The sequence below is a fragment of the Trichoplusia ni genome, chromosome 15, assembly GCF_003590095.1.
Source record: "Trichoplusia ni isolate ovarian cell line Hi5 chromosome 15, tn1, whole genome shotgun sequence".
Classification (NCBI taxonomy): Eukaryota; Metazoa; Arthropoda; class Insecta; order Lepidoptera; family Noctuidae; genus Trichoplusia; species Trichoplusia ni.
The window spans coordinates 600,552-624,931 of NC_039492.1; the positions used below are offsets into that span (position 1 = coordinate 600,552).

Consider the following 24,380-nt stretch of genomic DNA (forward strand, 5'->3'; position numbering starts at 1 on the left):
TTGTGCAGTTGCAGCTTAGCCTTATGCATTTTTTCCCTTAACATTTCTTGTAATACTATCTTTTACACATTTTACTTTAGATCCATCAGTCTTAATTCAGTCGGTGACAGCCCTAAGTATCTGTTACAGTTGAGTGGCGACTGGTGTCGGTTTTATCGCCCACCGGGGCAAGAAAGATGGCACTCGCGCCCGCCAATTTATTACTGAGCGCAGTTAGTGTTAGACCATGTTCGTGAGCGATATCGTGTATCTATCTATGTATAGGCTCGTATGTTATCGAATGAAGGCAAAAATTCTATTCGATCAAGTAATATTTTACATTATTTACGTTTGTTTTAGGATAGCAGAATAAAGTTATTGATTATTCGATATCCATCGGGAGTAAAGCTCTCATTTATTTGGTGATTTGTACCTAATTCTAATCTACATAGATCCCGAAAATGATTTTGGTCTGTGATAGAACAAATGCTAGGTGATAGTTAAAAGTGGAATAGGAGCTATGCAATGAATGATATGAATTCATATATTTTTTATTATGTGCTTGGTCTATAAGAAAATTCATTGTAATTACTTGATAATGGCGTGCCATTAATCTAAACCCGAACCCTTGACATCACGGATAGCTGAGTGGTATAGGCCATCACTAAACCCACCTTGTGCAGTGTATCGCGGATTCGATTCCTGCGTAGGGCAATCATTTGTGTTCCCCAAAAATGCTTGTTTTGAGTCAGGATCTGAATCAAGATCAAGAATTAAATTCTAAGTGCGGGAGACGTAACAAATGAAAAAAAAAACAATCAGCGTTATGGTAATTAAACTGATAATTTTCAATTAATAGAAAAGCAATGAACTTCCACCGGTGATCGATAATAAATGACTCGTATTTCAATCTTTGTTTCGTAAATTCCAGATAGCATTCGTTTCGTATTCACCGCGGCTCTGAATTCTATTTTATGAGCGGGCAACATTTGCATGAGGTCAGCTTGTGAATATTTCTTGCTGGTACTCTTTTCAGGTGAGTAATGAGATCTAAATGTAGATACTATCTACCAAAGAACTCTCGTAAATTGAAAAAGTTGTTCAAAGTTGAAATACCTTCAGAGGTATTTCGAAAAGGGGATATTTTGACCTCAGTTACATTTCTTTGTTTGAATTTAAGCAACTTTCTCAAACAAAGCATTATTCAATTCCAAAAATAAATATATTGTTTTGTTTGAAAACCCATTGTTTTTTTTCACTGGGTGACCGTCGTATTCAGAAGTGGTGTACGAAAAGAACCTATTGTAATATTGTAGTTGTTTCCCGCGACTCCGCCTGCGCGGACTTCAGTTTACAGCGTTCGGTGGTCCCCGTTTCCATGGAAATACATCCCCTCAGTGATCTTATAGCAGCTTTTACACACCTTTTCAAAAATCGGGATAAAAGGTAGCCTATGTCCATTTCCATGTCCATGGCTATATGCATGCCAAATATCATCATTTCATTTCATTTATAATATTGGTAAGGGTAAACCCTTTAAGTTACCTTGGGTCTGTGAATAGTCGGACTATCCCAATAAATAGGCGTCAGTATACTATTATTAAATAATTATAAACCCTGGATACAGGTAGCATTAACAGCAGAACCGGTACGGTCATTTGCTTAATGTATAGCACTTGCTTCGCTTGCAATTTTAATGGTATCTCCATTATAAAGAGAGACGACTCTTTAGTACGTTTATTGTTCAGTAAATTCTTTTGAAGATGTATAAAAGTTAAATGATTGAAGTGAATGATGACATTTTCTTCTCAAATGTCATGGTCGTATTCGGGCTGATGTATTGTTTAATATTTCTGTATCTTTTGTTTGTTATTAATTAACGAATTGATCATTAATCGTCAGTTTTACTGAAGAATTGAAGAATTTTATCTGTATGTAGTAATAACATTCCCTGTCGGAAACTAAAGTACAGCACAATCTTTTTGTAATAGTGTATTTTTCAATAAACAAGCAACATTTTGATTAAAATCAATTATAAATCAAAATAATTCTACTCTACTTACCTACGTGTTTTTTTCATGAAACTGCTCTTAAATGGATTTAAGAGCAGTTTAATTTTGTTTAAATTATTAATGAAAAAAACACGTCCCATTTCAATGTATTTTTGGTATGCATTAGGCTCCCCCATGATGCTTTAGATAAAAAATATGATTAATTGAAAGTTGACTTTAAAATAGTCCTGCCGTCTATATCAAATCTCCAATTTCATTGTTCACGTCTTCGAGTTCATTAACGTGTCTCTGTCAAACCCATGCAACTAAAACATACGACACTCAAATGATTAATACCATTCGCGTGATATCGCGTGACGGTGGCTGAGGGACCCATAAAGATGGCATTCACGATCATTCCATCCTGCTAAATGGCATGATTTGAAGTTTTGTCTTGAATGGAAATCCCCAAAATAAAATCGTAAATCGCAATAGGCATAATTATTTAAGCTATTATGCGATTTCTGAGATCACGAAGTACCAGCTATGTCCATTACGACAAGACAAGACATAAAGACAGGCATTGCATAAGTTTTATTTATAAAAATAATAAACCCGCCGCGTAAAAACAACTAAGAATTATTAAAACCTAACGATACCTTAATTATATAAATCGGTTCAGCTGTTCAGGAGATATGGGGTAATAAATAAGAAATACATACAAGATACCTACACGCGAAAAATAGTCCTTTCAGATTTTTTTCGATCTTTCGTCTAGTTCAAGTCCTTTGCTCAAGCCAAAGAAGATAGCAGCATCGTGAATGCCCCAACAGATGTAAGTACGTTTGGAAATCTTGATAATGCATTGGACATTGGACATATCTTGATACTTTAACTAATGTATAAATCAATCCTATTCGATGATGAATTGGTTTTATTCGCTGTGTCATGTGATGCCTTTGTGGTCTACATATAGAGACTCTTTTGATGTCAGTTGTCAGCTGTATGTTCAATTGCGATTTTAATGGATTTGCATTAATTAAATTCGTGAAATGGCGTTTAATATATGAATTGTGAATGCGACGTTCGAATTAGGTGATGATCAAAATAATGTAATGATAATTAATATGATTAAAATAATAATATAGAGAAGTTTGCTGCTTGCATTTGAAGTCAATCAATTTATCAATAAATTAAATCTATCGATGTTACTTTCTACCCGTCAATACAACTTTATTGTAAAAGATTATTTTTTCAAGATTAGACTTAGTAGGTCTCCACCAGAAACAAGACATTTAGAAACCATAATTTCTTGACATGTGTATATATCACGTTAATTATGTCTATGTTCTCCCGTATTTATTTTACAGACGAAACAATACCGTCCATCTTGAGTGGCCGACTTAAGTTCCTAGCGGCAAATACATCTCGCTATTAAACCCCATTAAGAGTAATTACTAACATTTGTTCTAGTTTCGCGCTTGAAACAGACTAATTAAAAGTTACAAGCTCTAATTATTAACAGATTCATTGGGAGCTAATGTTGCTATTAGGCCTCGGTTCGCAGATTGGTACTAAAAGAACATCAGACATTTATACATTCACATGAGAATTATTCGGTAACTGATGACGGAGACTGCAGGTCTCCAAAAACGCGTCTATCTTCAAACCTTTTTCAGTTTTCATGAAAGACGCTTGGAGACTAAAATCATGATACATTGGAGAGGCTCGTTAGCCTACAAATGGATTAAGCGCCCCACTAAGGGCGTCAATCCCCGTTAAAAATTAAAACATAAAACTCCTAAAATAGTAGTTCTATGTTCAAGCAGGTACTTTAGGTGTATTACTGAAACATTGCGGAAAACCGACAACAATGGCGGCTTGACTATCTTTCGAGATCCAGAATCTTTTGGGCTTCATATCGAGTTTTTGATATTAAAATAGATATTTATATCTTTCGATATCCCACAAGCAATCCTCGTTTAGTAAGTCTGGTAAACAGGAATATCTTGTGGAGTATCCTCGGATGATAAGATCTAAAATCGGCTGATTGTCTTAAGGCTTCCGTTATGAATATTGCATTAGCCATCGGGGATTTGTGTATGGATATGTAAATAGGAAAATTCTTAAGAAACGCTTTCACAAAACTCCGCCTCTTATTCTTTTCCCTTTCGTGTCAAGGGTTCTTTAAAAGCTTCTACCAAAAAGTCGCAACTAAGGTTTTTTTACCTGCTCAAAGAAAGAAATTTGCAATTGCGGATAGGAAACAAAACACGACACTGCATAGAAAAACAAGTCGCTTCAAAACTGCAAAAGACAAACTGTTTGTGATAGTTGATTCCTAAATACCACACTCATTAGCTTCTACTACCTTCTTTTAATTGCTGAAAGTCTCCATAGGTATGTTCCAACTAGGTAAATACGTAGATAATAGTACCTAGTTCCCTAAAATATTTGACCTCAGTTCACGTTTCGATAATGGAAACTAGCCGAAGTTCTAACAGCCTTTAAGTGCTCTAAGTAAAACTATAATATGATAAGTTTGTCCCTACATACTCTGAACTCTACTAATTAAATTGTTATAGTTTGTAAAACTACTTCGTTCTGGTCTGCGTTCTAGGGAAAATTGTAAATGAACTGACAAAGGACTAAATTGGCTGCGGTTGCGCCTAGATTCGAGACCCTATGAAGAGGAGGGCTTTATTAATCTAGAAAATTAATCATTCAATTTGATTAAAACGTTTTGTTAACCACGCATTCTCTTTACCATTTTATTTGTATTTAGAAAACGTTAAGCAAATCGATTTATTATAGGCAAAGAATTGAGTCGAGCTCTTTTGATAAGGTCTAACGTATTGCTATTAACATATCAAAAACAAATAATACCTAGGTTACACATTGTTCCGTGACCTTAAAAGACATTAAAGCGATTTAAAGCGCCTACACAAAAGATCTGAGCCAAACGCGTTCATGCGTCAAAGTACTATCCAATCTGGCGTCACATAATACCAACTTGAAAGTTCAAATAGGAACGGCCGCAGTTAGGTAGGGAGTACACGAACGGAGTCGATGATAAAAACTAAGAATTTATTCAGAAAAAAGACCAGGGATTTCTTTGTGAAAGCATGGCAAACAATATTGAAAATTAAAAAAAAAATATACTAATATATAAAGCTGAAGAGTTTGTTTGTTTGAACGCGCTAATCTCAGGAACTACTGGTCCAAATTGAAAAATTCTTTTTGTGTTGAATAGACCATTCATCGAGGAAAACTTTAGGCTATAAACCATCACGCTGCGACTTATAATAGCGAAGATACAATGGAATATGTGAAAAAAACAGGGCAGGTACAAATCATAACTTATATCTTCTACCCACGGAGACGAAGTCGCGGGCAACAGCTAGTGTATATATATTTCCAGTGCCTAGTATTTTTTGCGCTGAAACATCGTTAGGAATTTTGCTCTTACATTTTTCGTATTAATATTCAAAAGCATTCCGTACCTATTTCATATTACTTTCAAAACTTTTTTCTTAAAATACTTTAGGCGTGGAAACCTAATGGCTGGTGTTATTTTGAACTTTGTTCTTTATGTAATAATTGAACTTTATAATATACGTCTCGAGTGCCTGATACCTACAATACAAATACCATTCCAATCTAAGACCTGTATATTTGAAAACAAAAACTACAAGGAAAATTAATGGCGTAATTTGTTCATGGACCAAGTAAAAAATGATCTTCAGACAAAACTTTATTACAAACAAACAACAAAATAGTTCAATTCAACTGCACATAGATGGCGCTGATGACTGCTACTGTGATGTAAGACCTACACATGAAATAATTAACGACTTGAACGTTCAGCTTCGCTATAATCTTCTAGTCTACAAGTTCCACGGGCTATCTAGAATCTAGTTACAGCAGCACCCTCGCACATGACCGCACACGCCCCCTAAACGTTCATCCAGCAACTAAATCACTCGCCGACCCAAATCCGAAACCAGTGGCTTATAAATCCAAAAATTTGGCAGCCGTTCCCTGGTAACATTTGAATACTTAAACTAGGTACGCTGTATATGTAGAAGCTAAATTACACGTAGTGTTGTACATAGAATGATTGTAATGCTCAGAATCGATGCAGAATTGATTGACATAATGTAAGGAACAGTAAGTTAAATACTAGATTCTTTGATGTTTTACTCCTAGTAAATCAAAATTCAAAACGTTTTTATATCTAGTAGGCCTAAAACAGGTTCTTAAGAAATGTTGGATAACAGAACTTGTATCTTCAATTAAGCGGTTCTAAAGATGATTTTCATTAACAAGAACTGACAAGAAAATATATTGCATAGGTTACCTACTCATTTAGATTAGAAAAGCACACAAGATTGTACAAGTACACAGATATGCATCAAAACCGCAGCTAATTGTTTCCATAAAAAAATACGTAGGATCGCATAAATACATAATACCTAATGTTTAGTTTAAGATTGACCAATTCCTCACCTTGCATCGATTCTGATATCGATAGGATCATGCCTGAACATAGTGCATCTCTACAAAGGCATTGACACTCTCGTTTCGGCTGTGAGCTGCGTCCGAACCCGCGCGCGGGCGGTACGAGGGCCCAATTGTGTTCCCCTTAATGTTATTAAATCGGTTTTTGTTGAAACTACGCCGGCCCGGCCTTTTTGTTTGTGTGCTATCGCGAATTCACAGTCGAAAGCTGGACGCGCGATAGGCCTGTTTTACAAAACCTATTTTGTAAAATTCTGTTTTAAAGCCACTTTTTTTGTAAATTCTTTCGTGATTGTGCGCGTTAGCCTTTAACCTAAATGCATTACATTGATTTTGGGCACAATGGCGATTATAGGTAGTAACTAACTACCAACATTGTTATCCACTACTTAAAATAAAGACAGTTTTGCTTGTACCACAGTAACAAATACAGAAAGGAAAACTATATTTATACACGACTGTATATATAGTTAACTGCTATACCAAACTCTTTTCTTATTCTTTTCTTTCGTAAGAAAAAAGTCCGCATAAAACATTGCGAAGCTCATTAGTCATTAGTAGCGCGAGCCAGACACGTGGCTGCTTTTTTCTTGGGCTAGTTAAGTGCGACCGCGTTGACCTACATGCTGGGCCCAAGTCCGAGAGGCTCTCCAGATAAATGGTGACTAGGCAAGGGCAACACTAGTATGTCGTTTTAATGATGGACCGATTGACATCACGAAGACCAGTGGCTCACTTATGTCGTATATGTAATATATTGTATCAATATTTCCCTGATATTAGTAAAGTTATGTCTTTTTGTCTGTCCAGTCTGGCGAAACGGTAGATTAAATTTCGGAGGCGAAACCGAAGGACAAAAGGTAGTCTGGAATATTAGCAATCAAGAGAGGAAAATAATAAAAAATATGATTTACTTTCCAAAGACATATGTATACATGTATAGTTCAGCCAGATGGTCAGGCGTAAAACACATCAATTAAAATAAAAGGAATACAAGAGAGAGTAATGAAATCGGAAAACACTTTTTCCGTCTTTAATTAACAGAAATTGGGCGTCCATTACAACAGTTTCACATTTGAATAAACTCAAAATTTCATGAAAAGAAAAATCACGTTCATTTCGAAATAGAGTCTCATTCCCGGCTATGTTTTATACCTACGCGGCAGTTGGGATATTGCATGTTCTCGTAATAAAAGAGAAAATTCACGGCCTTCACCTTATTCTAAGTAAATTGTTCTTTATTTATGATGTATTACCATTTTGGATGCGAGCGGTGCGGGTGATTTATTGTAACACTTAGTTCCTGCTTAGCTGCGTATAATCCGGAGTATCTCGAGAAAAGTTTGAGTGGCTGTGCGTATTACCTAACTGTGCAGTATTCTACTTGTGGGCAAAAGCTTCTACCAACATAGAGAAGGCAGGACCGTTGATCACTTGTGAGTACGTGATTCCAGAGAGCACCATTTCGCAAATCTGTTACTATTACTACAGCGTGTTCTCCTCCACAATTGCAAGTGGTGAGCTTGAAGTAAGAAAGAATATTAAACTTAAAATAGGAACACATTAGTCTAACATTGAATCTGCTATCAAATCCGATATTGTACTAGCCGTACTAGGCCACTATTGTATCATCGAAAAATCTTCCTAAAAATGACAATTACATTCAAAATAGGCATATTGTCGTAAACTGGAATGTTCTTAAATATGAAAACATGTGGTAAACAGGCACTCAAATATGAGTACATTATAGTGACCACAATGCCACACCGTTAATCAATCCATACACCATTAATCAATCACAGGGAAAATGGAAACAGTGTGGTCTAACAAGCGAAGGCTAAAAACTGTACCACGATACCTACTTATTTTACCGCCGTTTAACTGAAATCGGTAAAAACATGGCTCTGAGAGGACCGCATAAATAGGCATAGGAAAACTGAGGGGTTGGAATTGTGGCACAAATAGGCAAGCGACTATTAAAGAAAACATGTGTAAAAATATCATCTTTTCAGATATCTTGATACATGCGATACTGCAATATGACAGACACACAGCCAGCTGAGGAACCTTTTACCTTTTAGGTTCGGAAACGAAAAAAAAAAAGCAATCGCAAATGAAGCTGATAAAACAAATAAATCAATACATTTTAAGTCAAGAAAAGGCGACAGTCTTATAAACATTATCTTGTTCCACTCTTGGAACAAGATAAAATCTACTCTCTGTAGCTATGTTAGGTCACACAGTTGCTAGTGGTATTGAACCAGTGACCCTCCTAGTCCAGCCACGTGCCGCATAACATGAATTAATTTACATAAAAGGATTGAACTGCAATGTACACAAACGTCTGCAAACTATAGTTTTTATTGAAATGTTGTGTTTTCATCAGACATAAAACCCAGACGAGTAAGAAAAAGCTGTTTGCGGTGAACTCTTGACCTTTAAAAGAGAACAAAGTTACTTGTTTTAAAAGGGTGATTTTTGAAAGTTGCGGGTTAAGTGTCTTTGCACATGAGGTTACACGATTCTCCGGTCGTCATCATCATCATTCCTGAAGATTTTAGTTCTCTACTAGCTGCTACGCGGGCACTAATCCACGTGTTTATGGCGATATGAGGCAGGGTTTTACAATTCGGGATAATATGTAGTTGAATGTTCTGTCATTACTGCTCTGGGCCTTTTAGTAGCGTAATCATATTTTTATATAGCCTAAAGCTTTCCTCATTAAAAGGGCTATCTAACACATCACATGGCAACAGTCACTTACTCGTAAAAGACTAAAATCGTCGAATTGTCCATCACGATCAATCCTACCTCATGTAGATACCATACTCATAAACTAAGCCTTGATTAAAAACTCATTGGTTTATAGACTACAGTTATTGCCGTACAACAGGAAACTACGGATGACAAGAACATTACTCCCAAGAACCCCAAGACGGTGGCGAAACAATAATAATAATAATAGCACAATGTTATAAGGGATGGTCGAGGAGCAACGCCCAGTCGACTGGCGGCTGGGGTGCGCCGGACACGGCGGAGGAGTTATAGTCAGTAGCGATCGTCTAGACGTAATTAACAGGTTCGTTGAAACTAATAGCCAGGAGTAGCAAATACTTTCAAGTGCTATAAAATATGGAAGTCAAAAAGTACAACAAAAATAGAAATACAGCAAGTAATAGGGGTCCATTTATGACTGCACGGATAGCAGACTGGTTGAGGTCGCCACGCCAAACCCCCTGTGCTCGTCGGGTCGCGGTTTTCGATCCCAGCGCAGGACAAGCATTTGTGTGATCCAGGAATGCTTGTTGTGAGTCTGGGTGTCCGAGTCTTTATGCACGTGATTTGTATATTTGTACCCCCCGCAACACAAGGATTAAATTCCATTGGAGGCGTTTTTATTAAAAATAATCTTCCCTTTGAGTATCGGACACTAGAAATAGTTTTCAATATTTGTCAAAGTAAGAACCATTACTTTCATTCATTCATGATCTCAATTAAAAAGGACCAAAAGAAAAATAAATAAAAGTATCGGTCATAGAATATTCATTGAAAATTTTAATTCTGTTCGTGTTTGTACATTTCTTTCATCGGTTTACATCTGACTGTTCCCACTTTATTAAGAAATAAACCTTGTTTAAATATACTCGGTCCCTTTTAAGAGCACTTAATTTTTTTGGCCGTAAAAGGGACGCAATGAGAATATCCGAATGAATGGAATATTATTAAATTTGTTTACACCTATTTCTGATTTAACATTAATTGATATAGTGCTACACACATACATCACACTTCACAATTTATTCGTAGCCACGAAGCCATATGCTATTAAAGAACTTAATGGCTCTTTACTTCTGCCCTTTATCCTCCACACGATCTAAAACTAGGCCACAATACCATTCAATTCATTTCCAATAATTTCAGTCTCCAAGCGAATACCGCCGTATAAACTCTAGAGGCTTGCGTGCATGAAAAGCATAAAAATCCTTTGAAAAACTGCAAGTGAAATCCTCCACGAGTGAGGCATCAAAATGGGTTAATCTCCTATTAAATTTAGAGCACGTAGCATGCACGTATATCCATAACACGAGTGACTTTTGAATCTCGTGCGTCCAAGTTTCCAGTTTCAACAACGCGTGGGCGACGCGTGTATGCCGTCAACTCGCTTACAATTGGCAAAAACACGTGAGTCGAGTCGGGAATATTGCATTTCTTTGCTCTTTGAAGTGAGCAATCCTCGTGTTACCTAAGGAAGCTACTCAAGGGCAACTACGCTGTCGTGCAGGTACACAAAGGTCAACAAGGAAGTAATGTATTTACGTGCTAACAGTACTCTTTTGTGACAGTCTTGAACTGAAATACCTTCTAAGAGGAATATACGTATTGCATTCGCAAAATAGCAAGTATAAACATTAAAATTTTAGAACTATAATTTCTTAAATGGAATAGTCATTTCTCTGAAAGGTCCAAAAGTCGTATTTACTCAGCTCTTTATGTAAGCACAGTTTCAATTGATATCAACCTTGGCGAGAAGCCTAGGCGACAGGCACGGAACAATAACCTCTCTTCAGAATACGCAATTATATTTCAATTGAATATTCCCATTGTATTCAGATCTAGGCGAGCTTACAGATACTGATTAATTATCTCCTGCTATTAGCTTGAGATGCTGTTGTTGGATGTAGGATTATGAAGCTTAATCCTTAGCTTGGACTCTGAATAATACTATATATTAGATTTAATTTAACGAGCCTACTTTGAGAAAGAAGTATTGAAACATAATACAAGTTGCAACTGGACTTATCCAAGTGACGGCCTGGTTAATCTGTTTCTACATTCTACTTTACTATGACGAAGATATCATGTCACCACGACCGGCGATTTGTTTAGTCTGCAGTTCGTGTGTCACGGCTTCTATTAATGTTTCAACAAACATCTCGAGATATCACAATTTGTTTGCCTTACTGAGGCATCGAAGCTGTTCAGTAAAAGGACACAAATCTATAACCAACTGGCTTTCGATGCAGCTAATTAACAAAGCAGAGGAATTTGCTCAACAGAAATGAATATTCTATGGCATCAAATACATTCGCAACACATCACGTCACGTCACGTGCCACCATCCTGACGCTGACCAGTCCCACGCATTGTGTTACGCACCACCTCACGTGGCGTGCAGGAACCACTAGTACTTAAATACAGAAAACCGCATAGAAGTAACCACTAATAGACGATTATAAACCTTATTTGTATCGAGATAAAGTTGATTATTGCTAAAGAGTCGGCCAAGAGGGACAAACAGGTATTCCCAAAAAGTATTTCTTATTTGTTACAAGAAATGTGCTTACAATTTCAAATTGTTACCAAACGGTAGACGAAGACGTAAAAACGCAAAATTTTCGATTTGTTTCAAGCAAATACAAAAACAAGAAATTTTCCTTTGATTTTATGAATACGTTACAATTTTATGAGTAAAACCCAATCTTGAGCAAAGGAAAGAAGCCTACAAATTATGGAAATGAAGTTAAAAATAAATTTTCGTGAATAACGACGAAAAATTTTCCTTACGCACTCGCTGAACAATTAATGGTTGGTAACGCAATATGAAGCCATATATAAAAGCTTGAAATTGTGAATTAAAATAAGTATAGAATTATACAAAAACTTGGGGAAAACACTTTGAAAAGAACTTTTTAAAAGGCAGTAGATTTCCATACGAAAAAAGTGTGAGTGGAAAAATACTTGGCATTTCTTTGGAAACGTGGTAATTTAAATAAGTGGTTTTAATGTTTGTACGTATTCAAGTAAGGCGTAATAAGTCTCTCGTGCCAAGCCCAGCCTTGGACGACACCGATGCGAGGTGAAGCCAGACAACATATCAAAGAATTGTGTTAAATACTAACTTGCTGACGCTAAATAATCCATCGATTTAGTTGACATTTTGCTGACCTGATAACACAAACCTACACCCGCTAGTAGAAGGCATTGACATAATTCTACAACATTATAGCAAAGTAGTTGCTGTTTTTGAATGCAGTGAACTTTGGAAATGCCATTCGGATTTGACGAAATATTTTGGCAATTAAAAAATATACTTCGATTCAGGCAGCCTTTGAAATAAAAGCTTAGCAAGTAAATTCACGTGACACAGCTACTTTTTGACATGACGTAGCACCAAATCAATCATAAATAAATAAAGGAAAATTATTTGGATCCAGCGTAAATAAAAGGTCCATACAAATTGGGAAAAAGGAATCTGCAGTGTTTTTCTCAATACAAGCTGTAATTCATCAACGCTGTCGAACGTCACAACTAATAATAAAAAACGCTCGGCGTCATCAAATTGCTGAAAAATAATCGCAAACAGACGGGAAAACTCTATCTATAACTAAACAATTCTAAATACATGAAACTACAAAATTTTTCTAACATTATGTCCCGTAACTGTCCTTTTATAAATAACAAATCGCCATAACCCAACCATTTTTGGAAGACATTATGAAAATCTACTTTTAATGGCTTTCAGGTAACTTCGGAAGTTATTCGGGTCGAATTGTGAGAGGTCTGCCTCCGTCAGACGGAGAAACAAATTGATTGCGTGATGGATGATAAGAGATCGGGCTGTAGGCCAGAATTAATGATTCGACGCATTATAATACTCCCGAGATTGCATGACGGAGAAGTTTCTTTTAAAACCTTTTTGCTCTCAGACTCTATGGCTAAGATCGAATGTTCGACGCCAGTGCTTGTTCTTTTCTTGTCTTTAAGAAGTTGAATAAAACTCGGAACAAAGACTTGTTGAGTTTCAAGACGCGATGCTTTATTTGAGACCAAATTTGTCGATACTGCTCGATTTTTCTTAGAATTTATAGACAAGTTTTCTTCTGAGAAATAGAACAATTTTGTAATAAAAATCATTCGTTTGAAGTGAAGACTGTTGTATATAAAATAATGAATATACAAAAAATATGTTTCACTAATATATATAAAAGGAAAATAATGTCGAAATATAATACTTCATTATTCTGTACAAATGAAGCCAAAAATATACAAAATATTTTCTGCGAGACCCTTTCGGCAATGTTTATAAAAAACACGGTTAAGTGAGAGTCGGGCTCGTTACAAATAAGGTTTCGTACAATTTAATTTGTCACCCACCAACAAATTTATTTTGGTAATACCTTGCTGCTTAACCTTGTTGTTTATTTTTAATATTTGTTGTTATGCGACTACGAAAATAAATCAATTACCACAATTACACTGTCAACCACTGTTGATGCACTACAGCCTAGTAACGGTCGGACGGACAGTCAGCGGAACCTCAGTAATAGGGTTCCGTTTTCACCGGAGATTTCGAGTACGGAACCCTAGAAAAGTAACTTTTAATGTACAATATAACGTATGTATATGTTATCTAATATATAAAATTGCCGTGTTTTACCGATTTTTACCAAATTTTATATGCGTATTCAGTAGGTCTCAGAATAGACCAACATCTATTTTTCATATAAGTGTTAAGGGTTGCTCACACTAAAAAAATATTTTATTTTTTGGACGAAATTTTTTGGTTTTTATTTTTTTATAATGTGGCACTAAAAAAACCATTCAACTAGTATAATATATGTTCTCCAGTCATATAAAAATTTTCTGCTTTACGACCTTACTTCTACATAAACCTATCCAGATAGATAGATGCTGTATTACCGACCCTCCAATATTGATTTCACGAAGCCTCCGTCCCTCCGTGATCCTACGCCGAGATTTTGAAACTGTTTATGTAACATTCAGGTAAAGTAAAAAGTCTTCTAAGCTATCCATGCCTCCGCCAGCGATGGAGTTTGGATATCGCTTCAATAAATTCCCTCTGCCTTTTATTATTTAATAGCTGTTGCCCGCGACTTCGTTCCCGTGGGTAGAAGATGATTTATACCTGCCCTGCTTTTTCACATTTTCCATTGTACCTATCTTCGCTCCTATTAGTCGCAGCGTGATGGTTTATAGCCTAAAGCCTTCCTCGATTAATGGTCTATTCAACACAAAAAGAATTTATAATTTGGACCAGTAGTTCCTGAGATTAGCGCGTTCAAACAAACAAACAAACTCTTCAGCTTTATATATTAGTATAGATAACAGTCAATTACAAGTAACATGGACTCTATAATGTTAATGGTTTATAAACTATTCTAGTAATTAAGACCCGAAATAAAAAAAAACACTGAAGCGCAACCCTATGGAAATAGCGCACCAGCAAATCTTTACCTTCTTAATAAGTGGTATCAATAACGGTTTATTAATTCCTAAGAGAAAAAATATCAGACGGATGGACTAATCACTTATTGTTATTAGTTGTGTAGCAAAATTAGATATAGAGGGATATTGTGAATACATACACATATTACCAAAACTTTATGATGATTGCCTGTATTTGTCACAAATTAGTAACTGGTAGTAACATCACACGCTTCCCATAAATAATTCGTGACCCTGTTGTGTTGATGCGACAGTTTCATTGATATAACGCAGTTTACTTTAGTATCGGATATTCGGAGAATATCCTTTGTTTGATTACAAAACAATTATAATAATTGCATTGACTGAGAGAGTATCATATGCGTCAAGATATCAATATACATGCGACGTGTCAGTACATATATCATGTGTTATGGCAAAGAAAAGAACGTAATATCAAAAAAATAGCAACAAAATTATAAATATATGTATGAATTACAGAAATTTAGCACATAAGTAAAGGAGTTATAAATTAAAAAACTCAATCGAAATACGAGTTGAATTTTATTTTCAGCAATACGCGTATCGATTTTATTATCTGTGGTTCGGAATAATCAGTACATGCGTAATTCAGCACAAAGCGATTCCCATTTCATTGATTACGGTCCACTGCCACCAAAAAAAGGTTTTATTCAATTTATTAACGCTCAACGCGACCATATTCGCAACAACAAATACGAGTAATGTAAATTACAGCAACGCGTTAGAATTATTCAGATAAAAATTAATCTGGAAACTAAATTGGGTTATTTAATCAGCTTATTGTTGTAAATTTAATGAGTTACGATTTTAACAACAGGAATGACGACTGAGTGTAAATAAAAAGGTAGAAAGGTATTTTTCACTTTGATCGCTTGTTTCCCCTTATAGATAGCTAACTATTTTGTTTGCCTATGCTAATAACTGTTGCCTCACATCTGTGATTACTTGACTATAAGACTAATGGCTAAAATGTGACAAATCACATATTTTTCATTACACAAAATTTTGTATCTGAGAAATCGATAACCGATCTGAAACCATACTTAGAAATATGACACGATTAGGTACAAGTCATTTTAGGAATATTGTTTCCAAATGTTCTAAGGCTAACAATTTGTGTATTTTTTTGTTTCATATAGAGTTTACACGTTTCATGTACAACAGAAACACAGTATAGTTAGCAGATCATCAAATTCTATTCTACATACATTTATAACTCGAATTTACAACCTGAATGCTTGACTACTCATAATCTCACTAAAACTGATACCTAAATGACAATCGGATAAAACTCAAAGAACAGACACATTCCCCAACACATCAATTTTGTCACGTAGGTACATGAATCGCAAACCACTAGGGCACGTAAATTCCAACCGAGGAATATCTATCGAAGCCAAGACATTAACATATACAGTGTATATTCTAATTATAGAATCTAGGTTAACGAAATAGGTTATTGTGCAGTCACGGAACGAAGAATAAATTAATTGTGGATGTTATTGACAACGCTAATTGGTATAGGGAATAACGAAATAATGATACGAATGAGAAACGAAATGACGATTATTATTGGATATAGATTTTTTTTAATATATTCTAAGGATTAGGAAATTTACAAAAGTAATGTAAATGTAACATTATCATACTTAATATCATCAATACAGTTAACGTAAACAACTGAAACGCAACTAAACTTATAAATTATCCTTAATTTAAAAAAGCTGATGGTTGTGTTTCATTAAACGCGCTAAACTCAGGAACTGCGAGTCCGATTTGAAAATTTATTTCAATGTAAGATAACTGCTGAGACAGACTATAATCTATATAGCCAAATAAACATCATCGCGCAATAAGTAAAAGGAACAGAGCAGTAATGATATGATAAAAGCGGGGAAAAAATCGTATACTCTGAAACTATTAATCTTTGCGCGCGACTCCGTCCGCGTAATTATAATTTATCATCTGTCGTAGCAAATAGCTTTCGGGGCACAAAATTTATTTCTTTAGACCTGCTAACCTCAGTAGGTACAAAAAATCGAGTGATTCTTACCAGCTGGCGTGAGAGGTCTGGCTCTGGGAGTGACGGGAGGCTGCGGCTGTGCGTTGTGGTTGTCGTCTCTCGGAGGGCTGGCCACCGCGCCCTCCGAGTTGTTGTTGACTGGAGGACCAGGACCCTCGCCGGCTCCTGCCTCGATTTGCAGCTGAAAATAACATTTTGAATTAATTTTTGTTTTGGCTCTTTAGAATTTTAGAATAGAAATGATTTGGACCGTATTATAAGCTAGTTCGAGGTAATTTAAATATATAAAGGGATCTGGAGCATAATGTTAAAGATAAATGTTAGTACATCTTTTTTTTTAGCTCTTGACGAAATTTACCAATTGGTGGAAGACGCAAACATATTTATTTTTTTAATTCTATTAAAATACTGGTTTATATTTCTCTATCCATTCCTGAAAAACTTAGAACCTTATAATTTTACAGCAATTGAACCCCTACAAAGTAAAGGAACTTTATCTTCAAGTCTTGTGACGTTGTCGAGCCTTGCGAAACCTCAAAATAGCATCAAAGATAATTATATTCATGGGTCTATGTTTAGCGAAATGTCAGGCAAACCTGCCATTATCATGGTCACGAGAAAACGAAGGCTGAAGGGAAATATTTTTAGAATTCTGTTATTAACTCCTATCAATCATATCCTGATACTGATCGGAGGCACGTGCTTAGGCAGGTTTTAGAACAACCATACTCTGCTAGTTGTTTAGGTACCTAAGCTTGCTGTAAGTACAATAGGTACCGCCTTAAAAAAAGGTGAACAGTCTTATACTAAGGAATCTAAATAAAAAAAAAACATGTTAAATAAATAAACGACTAATTACTATTAATTATAAACTAATTACTATTTAGTAATCTTTTGCGTTGTTTTACATTTGTTTTGTTCTTAAACTGAGTTCTTAGAATTGTACGAAACCTTGACTCCTTGAGCCCCACTCGCACTTGACCGATTCTATTAAGTACCTACGAGTACCACTAAAGCAATGGAAATTTACATCATCAATTAATCAAAAAGTATTTTAAAGAAGCAAGTGTTCTTAAAAATGAGTAACGTTAATAGGTTTCCTGCGACATTAACGAGTATTTTTCTTAGTTTTATGAGTTAATTACTTTCGTTGAAGCTTAATTACAAATACACTTAATTAACTTAAAGGCAATTTCACTTTGTAACTTAACATTCTCTTGTTTCCCAATATAAACGAAGGTTTTGGTGGTGGTGACAATAAAGCGGAACTTCAAAAGGTATTTAAACAGTCTGTGTACGACAAAGCAATTAAGTAAGGATTTATAAAAGTCGGCTAAGATTCTAACTGGTAAATGGATAGATGAGAAATTTTATTTATTTAAAAAACACCTTAAACTATCTTTACAGGATCTCTTATCCTAATACGACAGCTAAGAACTTTAAATTTTGTTTTTAAAATTATGCTGACCTAGCCCCGATGGCGTGATGACCAAAATGAAGTGCGTGAGGACCCTCCGCGTTGAAAAACGTCGTAATGTGGTAACTCTCTTTTAAAAGTACCAGTTTACATCCCCCCTTCCGAGGACCGTTGGATGTTTAACGAAACAGTGCTTTCATTCCTCCTCCCTGGTAGCGGTAAAGTTTGACACAACCTTGTTGGAGGTCACATAAGGAGTTCCACTTCAAAAAGGTAGCATTTTTGGACTGGATTGGGAAGGTGCAGGACCGTGATTCCGGGGTAGTGGTGTAATTAGGGAGAACTTATAAATACCAATATACCACTGGCCGCTCAGAATAAATTTCAAGTAACTATGCACTCTTAAAGCCCAACCCTGTCATGTCGGCCTTAAAAAGTCTTCGTACGTAGATATGAAAATATAGAAGAGACTTTAAAGATTCAACCAAAACTTAAATGAAAATGCAAAACAAGTTAACATTAGTGATAAATATTTTCCAAAATGATATAATAACAGCAAAGAAAATACTGATTAATATTCAAGGCAATTTTTCGGACATTTCAAACTCGACGGTAAAAATTACACCCGGCCCCATTTCCTGGGCCGCATGCGACAACTGAGAATTGCACGCGATGTCTTTTGGCCTTACTTGTTATTGTGCTAATGTATTCCGCGGATATTTATACTACGTAATTTTGCGTCGTATTTAATGATTTAATTATTTACGGATACCTTATATATTAAATTGTAGAGACATGTAAGTTCTACTGTACTATAACTGACTTCGTTGTAAATATTGCGAAGAAAATGCCGTCGATATTTCAAAATAACATTGCATCGTGAAAACGTCTCTGACGTATCTGAAGCACAATTTTAGGGGATCAATTAAGTAAGTAAATTCGCTAGTTAATTCAGTTTTCTCATGAACCTTGCGTGATGAATTGCAATGCACTGCCACGGATAAATGTAAAAGATGATACCCGGCAGTTCAGATTTAGTCATAAAAAAAGTGTTCGAGGAAGTCAAGAAAAGAAAATTGAAAAGTAAAGCAACGATTAAAACGATCATAATATTGATATTCTTCCTTAAGCCTTTTAGCACGGAATATTTATTGTTTCAAGCCAAACGTTCCAAGTCCTGGTTTTCTTACTATATGTATATAAAGTTATCCTTCTTAGATAGTACAAGACACGAAGATTATAACCTCTCAGAGAAGGATATTATATTTTGTTTGGTCCATAAATATTTGTAGAGTGCCGGCTTTTCATGCCTCCACACTTTATGTACGTATCAAATATGGATAACGCGGATTACTCTGCAAATGATGTTTTATTTCTAAACGAAAGAAAATCTTTTTATATGAAAGTTACGTGGATAACGGTATGACTTACGCCCAAAATCTGTAATCTATCAATTTTTGGGCTTTCTAAAGATGAGGACTTAAGATAAATAATATTTTTTTCATTTAATACTCTATCCTAGGTTAGAAGCACCTTGAATGATAAAAATAGAAGATTTTTTTTTTAAATATCACTTACGTAAGGAAATTTGTAGAGGCTTAACTCTATTAATTGACATTGCGACTACTGTAAGCATAATGATCAAAATACTTCATATATGAACACATTTGTTACACTCTCAATCATTTTGAAAACAGTATCAATTAAAACGATAACTGTTATTACAATCATAGCGACAATACCTCCTAATTTGTATCCTCTCCGGACATTTGGTCCTGAGTTCGTTTTACATTACTATCGACCATATTCCCTTCGAGAACATCAACAAAAACAATTGCTTTACAACTGGAAACATTTCTTATCTGTACTTTACCGTGCAGTAAAACCTGCGTACTTCTCTGAGGAGTAAGAAGTTCGATCTGTGTCAATACCGGTCTCCTGGGAGCGCGCGATCCATTACCAGCTTTGTTTATCGGATACCTGGAGTGTTCTTCCTGATGATTTTATACCAAAAGATACGAATATACGTTGCTGGTTTGTATTTTTTTTTATTTCCGTGTATATTTGTGGCCTATATTATGGTCAAAATGATATCCGTTCAATATCCGAACGATAAGAATACTATAAGCCAGTCAAGTGCGAGTCAGACACGCGAAACTGAAGGTCCCGTATAAATAAGTGAAAGAAAACAAATCCAACAAGTTTATGACCGCAACACTCATTACTTAACCGCGATTTTCATTTTAGTTACAGCGGCGGCAGAAATAAATCACGTTTGAAAGTTTCAACTATTAAGCTATTATGATTCATAAGATATACTGGTGAAAGACGGATAGACTGCCAAAATAATAGAGTTCCGCTTTAAATAATTTGGGATTGTTATCCTCACAAATCTATTCGCAAAATGCGGAAAACGAACAAGTATAAAACAATGATAAAGACTTCAAGCTAAACCGTAGCATGCCACAGCAATAAATTCATAAATTCATAATAATATGCATGCAATCCAAATCCCATTATTGTTCCTGTTTAAAAAGTACGTAATTTGTAAAAACGCTAGTCGATCCGTCGGCGTTGCGTGCGTTTCAGTCAGTACTTTGTAATGTTTTGCCATCAATATTGTTATGTAGCTTTTAAACTGGAGGTTTTAGAGGCGTTTGTGTTGACTTTCTGTTGGAACAAATGAGTTTTACAAACTTATTATGTTTACTTATAAATTGGATCGATGAAATATACTTTTTGAAGTTTTCACGAGATCATTACAACTCGTAAGAAATTGTTTGTTGTTGTCTGCAAGCAAAAAGCTTTCAAAGTACATGAAATATCGGTCAAGTACAAGTCTTAGTCCTGACTCTAACCGTTACATATAAACTGGCTAATGGAAAACAAACATTTAATAGAAACTATTCAGCCATCATTTTTTAGACTGACCCAAGGTTGCTTAACCACGATGTTCATTTTTTTTGATACATCGGTAACAAAACATAACAACTGTAAAAATGACTAACTAGCTGTCACGGCTCAGGAGATAATGCCAGACAGATATGATGGACAGACTGCGTAACCTTTGAAATGAGGTCTCATATTACTTCCTGACGTTCTATCAAACTCCTTTACGTTTAAAACTCACATCATATAACATTACAACTGCACAGAATATTATTCCAATACAAAACACATACAAAGCCCTATCTACCTGCACATTTAGCCTACAGCAAAACAACCAGCCAGAGGTGCTATTGACGCAAAACAATGAAAATCGAATAGTGTAAAAAGAAAACGCCAATGTACTCATACCGTCAGGACATTCGCAGCATTGATTTTCCGAGGGTATAGCGACCGAACTCGCACACGACAAATTAATATTCGTGTACTTAGGAGATAGATAGATGTTTGAAATGTAGCATGTTCTGTTGAATTGTGTTCGGTAATGAGATATGTACGTAATTGTGCTAATGTAAATAGTTATTGTCGAAAACATTTTACTATTGTGATCTATATGTTATGGAAGTGATGTTTTGCGCACAGTGAAAAGTAACTATTGAAGTTAATAATTTAATTTTTTTAGGAGCTCGTGCCCACCCCGTCCCCAACATAGCTGGGAAAAGGCTAGGCCGATGATGATGATAGTTAGACGACAATTGCACAAGGTAAGTTACACTTGATACGGTTGGTCCGACCATGGGTGACCTTCTATGTCGTAGCGATCTCCTCCATGATTCGCAAGGCACGTAAAATTCTGAGACCCGGCGGTTATTCACTAGCGCCTAACAAGGAAAACTGTATTAACACTCATATTTTTGTGAAAAAAACTAATTGTCTACCTAGAAGGAGCCGAGAGTAGTTCAAGTTTCGTACATGGAAGTAAACCAGCTTTTCTATTTTTAGCTCTCAATGCTAACCTCAATAACAGTAAGTAACAAAAAGCAAGTTTCCTGAAACATTCCCTCCTACCGCACTCCGATTCATTACATGCTCAAGTACCAAGAATTATTGTAAAAGTTTTGTCCGCATCGATGTCGGTGCAATGCGCTAAAGGTTAGCACTCACCGCACTAATGTTTGTGGAAGCACACTGTAGATCTATGTAATGTAGCACTGGTTATTGGTATTTGTTGTTTGGACTTTGAAATATAAGAACTTATTTCTTTAGTTAAAATAAATAAAAGGTGAATGATGCGCCAAAATTCGGCAACTGTGATCGAAGATTCGTAAGAACTACGTTTAACTGTTAACTATTTCAGCCTGAAAATATTTTGGTAAATAAAAAGGCAAATATAGGGTACTGGTATAATACAGTTACCAAGAAAAACAACCGTATTATGGTCCCAATTTCATAAACCTATTTCATTATCAAATTCCTAAATAAAATCCAAGAAGAAAACTAAAACATAATTTTTCTTCCAGTAGGTATGTCTAATGAAGGAACATAACATTTTCTTCCAAAATCGTTTTTTTTAAACAATAGACGTTCAATAAACGAATATAAATTTTCTTTCCTAAAATACTTTTTTTTATGAACAATAGTATTTTTTCGTCAGTCTATTCTCAGCTTAACACAGTCAACATAAACCATCTTTAGAGTCACGCTATCAGCTCTAACGTCACTTGAACATCAAGCAAATGTCAGTAGCTCTGTTTGAAAACAAATTCAAGTAGTTTCGATATTTGTAGCTTTTTAATTAGGGACTATGAAGTAAGGCAGTCACGAATACTGAACTTTTTGTAAGTTCTATGTACATATAATGCTAATACTTGATAGTAACGACAGTTGTTGTTGCAGGCGTATGTTTATCACAGATGACGTTAAGGTATTTTATTATAATTTTATACGGAATATTTTGTGTAGTCTAGGTGTTTCGGATGGTGATTTCGTTGCTACCCAAAGGGTAAAAAAAGCACTTTTACTAAGGCTTCGCTGTCTGTCCATCCCTCTGTCACCTGTATCTCATGAGCCGTAGTAGCTGGACAAGTTTAAATGTCGCAGATGATGTCTCAACACAGATAAAAGTCAAGGTTAAGCGATGGTTCGTATGCCATAGATTTGAGTGTCTCCAAGATTTTGATTTACTTCAGCCTATTTTTTCGGAACCCTCAGGTAGCGGGTCGGATACGCACTTGATCGGATTTTACTTTGTGTTTAAAAAGCCAATCAAAGAATATCTTGAAAGCACTTGTACTTCTGCGAAGGAGGATATTCTAAATTGAATCTTTTACTTTCTGTTAGAAATAAATTTAGTAGAATTTGGTTATTTTTTGTCAGTCAGTAAATCTAACTTTCTCTTTTCGTTCTCAAGGCATGTTACTATATATTCTACCCCTACATACATCATGGCAATATGTTTCATCTGCGTAAAATAATATATGACTACTTTCCTCAAATATAATCCCTGAGTGTATTACGACTCGCGCGGGACTAAGGAGTAAAGGGCAGTTTCCTGATCGAAATCTTTCAGGTTTATGCGGAACGCTTACTGGCAGTTGTACGCCTCCTGGCAAAAATACGAATGTTTTGAAATAATTAAATATATTTTTTTATAATAACTATCGTGAGGCTGATTCATTATTTTAATTTAATAATTAAAAAGAAATTTTGATAATTAAATATAAATTAAGAAGAATAATAATTCCTGATCCTGAAATAAATGAACTTTTTTTTTTTATTATTTTTAATTGAGCCACACACCATGACTGCCAATATTGATGACTTCTCCTTTCAGAAATTTCTAAAGAAATAAGCAGTACCCTTGTACATCATTTATATTTATGTTATATTACTATTAAAACCTCTTGTGTGTGTACATAAATTATTAAATAAATAAAAATAAATAAACCTTATCTTATTTTATATAAATTACGTGTCACGTTGTTTGTCCGCGATGAACTCCTAAACTACCAATTTTAACCAAATCTACATGCCACATGCAGTTTGATCCATCCTAAAAGAATAGCTTGATATACTTAATTTTGTCTGTATTATATCGACTGTTAGGCGGTACAAAGTGTACCGTGTCAGCTAGTACTTTATATATTTTCTCAGTTTAGGTGGCGTAAGGCCCAAGTGGAAAAAGTCGGCAAAAGTAAAAAACATGGGCAATGTTAAGTACTTTTTGGGCGTATATGTTGCCTACATACATATGTCCATGAAGCTGTATCTCCGTTTATACCAGTCCAATCAATCG

General features: G+C 35.4%; 1 protein-coding gene across 2 annotated transcripts in view; it reads right to left on the minus strand.

Moving 5' to 3' along the window:
- Window positions 1-24,380, minus strand: part of LOC113501181 (dual specificity tyrosine-phosphorylation-regulated kinase 2-like) — a 74,584-nt gene that overhangs the window by 31,340 nt on the left and 18,864 nt on the right. For both annotated transcript variants that reach the window (XM_026882244.1, XM_026882243.1), the window contains exon 2: window positions 16,813-16,963. In XM_026882244.1, the coding sequence (XP_026738045.1) occupies window positions 16,813-16,963 (151 nt within the window). The remainder of the gene's footprint in view (window positions 1-16,812; window positions 16,964-24,380) is intronic.